General features: G+C 35.0%; 1 protein-coding gene across 1 annotated transcript; it reads right to left on the reverse strand.

Annotated features, from left to right (window-relative positions):
• Window positions 1-4,442: 4,442 nt before the first annotated feature.
• Window positions 4,443-7,146, reverse strand: LOC149550873 (uncharacterized). The gene is made up of 4 exons (XM_089786456.1): window positions 6,025-7,146; window positions 5,803-5,906; window positions 5,007-5,125; window positions 4,443-4,859 (listed from the first exon to the last, which is right to left on the reverse strand). Exons 1-4 carry the CDS (start codon window positions 6,296-6,298, stop codon window positions 4,712-4,714), a joined length of 645 nt encoding a protein of 214 aa, XP_089642582.1. The 5' UTR covers window positions 6,299-7,146; the 3' UTR covers window positions 4,443-4,711.
• Window positions 7,147-7,820: the final 674 nt, after the last annotated feature.

The following is a 7,820-nucleotide window of genomic DNA, read 5'->3' on the forward strand; positions in this document are numbered from 1 at the left end:
GGTCAAAAGGCGTTATGGAACCCTATGAACCATTTTGACCCATTTAATCAAATTAAGTGTGCTTAGGGGTCCTAGGACCCCTAACCAAATATATAGTTTGATCAAATGGGTCAAAAGGGTCATAGGGTACCTTATGGTTCATTTTGACCCATTTAATTGAATTAGGTGTTCTTAGGGGTCTTAAGACCCCTAATTACATAGATTGTTCGATAAAATGGGTCCAAAGGGGTCATAGGGTAACTTGTGATCCCTTTTGACCCATTCAAATGAATTAAGTGTGCTTAGGGGCCTTAAGACCCCTAGTCACATGACAATTTGATTGAATGGGTCATACGGTACCCTATGACCCCTTTTGACCCATTTGATGACATTATGTGTGCTTAGGGGTCCTAGGATCCCTAACCACATAAATCATTCAATCAAATGGGTCATAGGGAACCTTGCAACCCCTTTTGACTCATCCGATGACATTAAGTTTTCTTACAAGCCCTAAGACCCCTAACGATATAGAGAATTTGATTGAATGTGTCAAAAGGGGTCATAGGGTTCTTTGACCCCTTTTGACCCATTCAATGACATTACATGTTATTATGGGTCCTAGGACCCCTAACCATTTAGATAATTCAATCGAATGGGTTGAAAGAGGTCAAAAGATGCCCTATGACCCCTTTGACCCATTTGATCGATTTAAGTGTGCTTAGACCCACAAGTACACATAATGTGATTCAATAAGTGTTAGATTAAGACCCCTAAGTATAATTTAAAAATTATATATTACATAAGATAATATTATCAAATAACATGATATTTTATATAATCTTTAATAATATACATTATGGGATATTATAAAAATTATATTAATAAGAACAATATATAATTTTAGATAATATAATATTTTAACTATTATACATTATAACATTATAACATTATAGTATCTGGAAAGAGAGAAACAATAGAATTTTTAGAAATAAGGAAACTCTTGATTGGATTTTGGGTCAAAATATAATCTGAGCCATCAAAGAGAACTTCAAAACTCAGAGGAGAATGGTTGATGCTACCCAAATAAGTAATCCTATGAATGGTAAAGGTACTAAGATAAAATAGGATGACCAGAGATAGTATGTTAAGTGGAAATCTCCACCTTTGGATTGGATTAAAGGCAATTTTGATGGTTTAGCTAAAGGGAATCCTGGAAAAGCAAGATGTGGGGGTATCTTGAGAGACCACTATAGTAGGGTAGTGGATGTTATTGCAATACCTATAGGCAATTCACCTAGTCATAAAGATGAGGCTATGCCTACTTTGTTCACTATGAGGATGGCTTTTGGAACTTATGGTTGGAAGGAGATTCTCTTAATATCATCAACGTGCTAAATAATAAGAGTCCGATAACTTGGAGTATTGAGGGAATCTTAATGGAAATAAAAAGCCTTATGAAAAAATTTGATAATGTTTTTTTTCTCATATTTTTCATGAGGGCAACAAAGTCACTAACTGGATAACAAATCAAGTGGTCTATAAGGAAAGAAAGATGAGATGGCAAGATGACCTAAGCCAGAAAGTTGAGCTGATGACAATTGCTAATTATGAAAAGACACATGCTATTGAAGGAAAGATCACTCAAATTGAGGAATTTATGAGGGGAAGTGATGGGTTTATGGTTGATTATCTATGTATCCCAAGGAGGTGCCTTTGTGCAATAATGGTTTGTACTTGGCACATATACAGGGTTAAAGGTTTCTTGGAAATCAAATACACTTTATTATTCTTGTTAATTTTTGCTTCTCAAAGTAGTTATAGGTGTAGAGATGAATAATTGCAAGGAATTGAAGGTGAATTTGACAGTGTGGGATATACTGCAAAAGGGAAATTTATGGCATATATTAAGAAAGTACATGGGTATAAGCCCCACATCATAGAGTATTTTTTCAAAAATTGGATAGAAGACAAGGTAACGTTGCATGGGGTTCATGTGAATCTTTCTAAGGAATTTATCACTGAGATTACGAGTCTTCCAATGGAGGGTCTTAAATTCAGCAAGGAGACCAACATTTCAAATGTTGCATTCAAGAAATTCCCAAAAACTGATGAAGAAGAGAAAAGGCTGGAGAAGAGAGGTAGTTTCTATGACTTGAGCCAGATTAAGGTTATTTGGAGGGATGTTTATTATGCATTTGTGAGTATTTCATCCTTGATGGTAGATATAAGAGGGTTCAAAAGTTTCATTTTGTGTTCTTAAATCATTTTAGGTATAAAGATAGAGTCTCCTTTCTATTTTATTTGAAATACTCTTTGATTCAGAGTCTCCAAGCCCATAGGAAGAAGGAGTCACATCCCAAGCTCCATGAGGGCTTAATTTTACTTATTAAAATTTATTGCAAAAATAAGGCTATTAAACCCTCTCCAATTGCGGGGAAAAAGTGGAAAGTGACTAGTAATGAACCTCACTCAAAGAAATTTAAAAGTGAGGAAGGTACTAGTGATAGTAAGAATACCAAAAAGGGCAATAAAAGGGAGACCAAAAAGAAAAATGTGGAGGAAGTTACGGATTCTAAAAACTCTGCTGAAGATGATGCCAAAATGGAAATGGAGGACCTCAGTTCAAACTTTGATAGTTATTTTGGGAGCAGGGGCATGTCTATCGGCAAGGATAATGTGGAGGATAGTAAAGATAGGAAAACTCAGTCTAACGTAGGGTCAGAAGCTTTAGGGGATGAAGAGGGGAAACATATTGATCTTCCTTCACCTTCTAAAAGGAATTCGAGTAAGGAGAAAATGGAAATAGATACAGAAAAGAAAAATGAGGGTAAAGTCCTTGTTATGAAAGAGCACAACCTGAGCAAGGATAAGAAAGACAAGCCTAACCAGAAGCAAGACACAAATGCCAAGATCCAAGCCACTATTGACACTACGAATAGGGTAGGTGATGGATGTAGAGATGAGCCTCATTAGGCAAAGTTATCTTTCCTTCACACTGCCAAGCTCAAAGCTAAGGCTTCCCTTCAAGGTGACTCTTGGCTATACAATGAGATAATAGTGCTTAAGTGAAAAGTCAGATATTCAGAAAGAGCTGGATCACGAACGAGCCATGAGAGCCCATCTAGAAAACCAAGTTGGTAACATTCCTGAAAAACTAAAGGAGTATGAGGGAACTCTGGCAATTAATCAAGGATAGTGGGCAAAGGATGGAGCTAGTTACTTCCAATTTATGTGTTGTAGTGGCTAATCTGGGAAAGAAAAGCAATGCGGAGATTATGTCTCCAGATACTATTGGTGTGAAGAGTCCTAGAGGACCAAGTAAGAGAACTAGGTAGAGTATGAGGAAAATAACTACTGAGGCACCCAAGGTTCCTAATTCTACCATGGTTGATATTATCCAGAGTATTGCAGAGGCAGGTAAGGAAGTTAAGAAGATCATAATAGAGCTGGTGCTCTGGTTGCTATTCCATTTTGTTTTGTTGGTTTTGTTTTTATTTTCCAACTTTTTGTTTAAACTTTAGGTTCCAGGTCCTTGTAAAACCTAGGTGTGTTTTCTGGTTGGATTACTTTTGTGATTTCAAGTAAAACATGGTTATTTTGTGTTTTGTTGGAAAACTTTAGGTTTCAAGTTCTTGTAAAACCTGCAGGTGCTTAATGCTGATCTTTAGCTTTTATTAAAGGGTTTAGGGTCCCTTCAAAACCTGTTTTTGCCTTGATCTAAAACATTATAAAATATTATATTATAAATATTATTAATATGTTGTATTTAATATCAAATCATATAAATATTGAATAATGTGTTCAATGGGATAATATATTGTACCAATTGATACCCAAAAGAACATAGATAATTGGTAAGATAATAGGGAATAAGAGGGATTTTTTTTTTTTTTGAATTCAAACAAGAAACATAGAATATTTGATTAAGCTCGATATTTGCCAAACCTACTTGGTCAACCCAAAAAACATACGTTTGCCCAGTTTACCTAAGTTCCAAGTCAGAAAGTCTAAATGTTGGGTTATACTCCTTGGTCAGAGAAATAGACAATCCAATTTTATTCAAGCATAAATCAAATATTTAATAAATTAATTTAAAAACACATTTTTTTAATAATCTTTGATGAAATTCTATTTTTTTCTAAAACATAGAAATAGCATCTCAGATTTGAAAACTTTTTAAGTCGATTTAAATATTTTTGAAGGAAAATTTTATGTGAAAGAATCCAGATGTAAATTTAGAATAACAAAACTGTTTTATTTAGCACATCATAAGTGCCAAGAGCATGTAGGTGGATCCTCCATTTTAGATAAGAATGCTGTATTAACACAATCGAAAGAATTTTTAAAGTGATGTAGCTATTATCGGAGATTGTTAAAGGAATTTTATCAACTTATTGTCACCTCAACAGATTTCAGATTTCATAGAGGATGGAGATTTTTGAATGCCCCATAGCTACTTGAGAAACTTTCAACACAGATAACGAGCTCATTGATAGTACTTGCTATACATAATTCTTGTCTTCCATTTTGAGTAGAATTTGATTCCTTGGGAGAAGGAATAGGGATTCGTATAACTCATAGAAGACACCTTATAACCATTGAAAATAGAAAAATAAATGAATTAGAAAAGACTTATTCTTACAATCATTACATCTTTTAACGAGATGCTGGCTAATTAAGAGCCTTGATATTCGTATTTTCTGCCTCTAAGGCAAAAATATCATATAAAATTCTATGCCAGAAGCCAGAAATTCTTCTGCCAACGGCTGTTGATGAGATACCCACCAATCTTGTTGCTCTGCTTCCTTACACCCAATGTCAAGCACTCTGTATTTGCAATGCAGTATTCTACCAATGCATCACTCTTTTTATGGAACATTCTGCAAATAGATCAACATTATATTCTATTTTGATATAGTCAACAATAGAAAAAAGACATATAATAGATCATATAGTGTGATTCGAAATGATGATAATAAAAAAACTATTATACAAACATATTCAAAAAAAAGTTACTTTTTTCGTACCTCTGAAATAATGAAGGCCTTCTCTGCCCTAAAACAAGCACTGAGGCTTCCAATTTGTTGACCTGGTTTACAATTGTTGGTGCTTTCTCACCTCCTACCACAACAACTTCAGTTTGTACCTGACACACAATCATTCATAAATTGGATTTAGAATGAAAAAACAATACATATTTAAAAAAAAGGAAGATCAGCATTGAATACTACAATTTGAGCCATAGTAGTTGCCTCTGAACAGCTTTGATACCTCAGAACTATCCAGGAGACTTTGGAATGATCAAATTATATATTAAAATTCACAACAGTGTATTCATAATCAAACTTTGCAGGGATGATGGAATCACTTGGTTAAAACAAAATCTAAGAGAGATAAATCCAATTTTACTGCTACTTTATGATTATGTTCTCAGAAATGAGAAATGGATATTGCTGAGTAAAACAAATTTTGTATACAGAGTTCATGAATCCATCTCTACACTATCATATTTAAACACTCTTTATAGCTTTTAGTTTCTCTTATCACTTAGCCCATTTTTAGCTTATCAATTTGGTTTCTAGTGTCTTTTATCACTGAGCCCAAATGTAGTTCTATTCAGTAGTACAGATTTATTTGGATATATTATAAATAAGGGTCATTCTTAAACATCATACATTAAGAAAATAAATTAAATTCGAATTTAATAAAAAAAACTATTTAACACTTCTATACTAAGAATCAAACTTTAGTGTGATGTTTAAACCATAGGATAGATCAGAAATGTCTAATGTGCACAATATGTTAAAAAGTTGTGTAAACTACCTCTGGCCGGCGCGCCTTGGACAGCGACTCAAGGGAGTTGGCCAAATTAAACCCCTTGGCCTCTAGACTTCTTTCATGCTCCCTTTCAGAGCAGCATAACTTGTCTGCATTTAGTTCACACAAATGTAAAGAAGGCAGTTATTATCCATAGAATCAGACATAAATCTAACATCCCAAATGCAATATGTAGAGAGCTAACAATGAATAATGTACTATTTATACCTTTGAATTGTGTAGACAACAGAGTTTTCTTGCAGTCCACAATGTAGAGGAGAGTGACAATATCAGAATTGTTGACGACATGAGAGAGAGCCCACAACAATGCGAGCTTTGCTGCACGAGATTCATCCACAAGAACCACCACTCTTTTTCTCAGCCCCACTCCATTTTCCTCAAATTTCCACCTCTGAAGGTTGCCTTCACAGGTGGCCTCCTCGTCAGACATCTTCTTATTACCATACCCTAGTAATGTGTTCTCCCTGCTGGTAGATTTCATCCTCTTCACTTTGAGGGATTAGACTCAGTGGTAACAAATCGGTTAATGGTTTTGAGCTGCTCAGACCAGGGGTTTATTACCCCTTAGAGCTTGAGCTTCACTGTTAATGGCAACCAACAACCATATATATTCTTCTTTGCATTTTCTAAATATTCTGAGGATAGATCATAGAGTGTGATCCTAAATATTTGGTTTTGAGGTGGAGAGATCATGGATGTTAACCATTTAGAATTAGAACTTAACTGTCTACAACTTACAACCTCACAATTTCTGCACAACCTTACAATTTCTGACAATAAATCAAAGAGTGTGATCCTAAATGCTGATTCTAAATTCAGAAGCAGCAATTAAATGACATTGTGGGGATTATCAAATTAGGGATATCTAAATGACATTGGGGATATTCTCAAATTAGGAATATGAAACAGCACAAATTGATTCTCTTTATCCGAAGAATCACCCCATTAATGGAAAAACTTGAGGAAAGGCAATGGATTCGCCTTGATTTTTGGCCATTAAAGGCTGCAAACGTGTTCAAACTATAGAAAGACCAATAGGCTTCCCCCCATTCAGATATTCTTCTTCTCGATGATTCAGATATCTTTTGTGCAATCTACAATTGATTTCAAAACCAAATCTTTAGAAATGATGATAAAACCCTAAAAAAGTGATCTTTGCTATCAAAGAGGATTTTTTTCTGTGGGAAGATACACCAACTAAAAGTTTATTCTAATTGTAACTTGAACTGTAAAACTTCAATGTCTTCGTTTGGATAAACCCAACAAGAAGATTTGACTATGTGACTTTTCAGATCGACTGGATTGAAACTCTAAGATTTATAGTCTCTTGGATCCAAAACAGCAATTTATAGCGGAATGGGCCATCATGAAGCTTTGTGCCCTTCTATGATGGCATTCACACATGGACGTAACAGTGTTTTGTTGCATGGTCAGTGAGAGTCACAGGATTTCACCTCGTTTTCATCGATGTGTACGGATTTCATGAGCACATGCAGCCCCACGCGCTTTCACATTCCCAAGAACTGTCATCCATGCAATTGTGTTCGTCACTGACACCTAGTCTCCATTGGCTGACTTGGCCACTTATATTTCTTGACAAAAAAGGGATAAAAATTTCATTTTTTGTGATTTTTCATTGCAATCCAGCCTTGCATCAGAGATTTGCAGAAGTGGGTCCATTGGGAGATGACAGAACAATCGGGAAAAAAAGTCAAGAAATCTTGTTCACATTCTTCCAGATCCCAAATTGTTTGTTTTATCTTCCGCCTGGACATGATTTTTGATAGAATAATTATGGCAGGCTCGCAATTTCTTGGTGGGAGAAAGAACTATTGTTTTTTAGTTGCCAGATTTTCCCAAATCATGATTTCAACACCTTGTTAGGCTGTGATCAAGATGTAACATTGATTGTTTTAATCGTCGTTTTGTTTCCTTTGATTGAATGATTACGGCTTGCACTCAAATTGTTTCATCTGAGACTGATTATTATTTTTATGGCGCCC

Source organism: Cupressus sempervirens, chromosome 6 (assembly GCF_028749045.1).
Source record: "Cupressus sempervirens isolate cs-2001-9-10 chromosome 6, ASM2874904v1, whole genome shotgun sequence".
Lineage (NCBI taxonomy): Eukaryota > Viridiplantae > Streptophyta > Pinopsida > Cupressales > Cupressaceae > Cupressus > Cupressus sempervirens.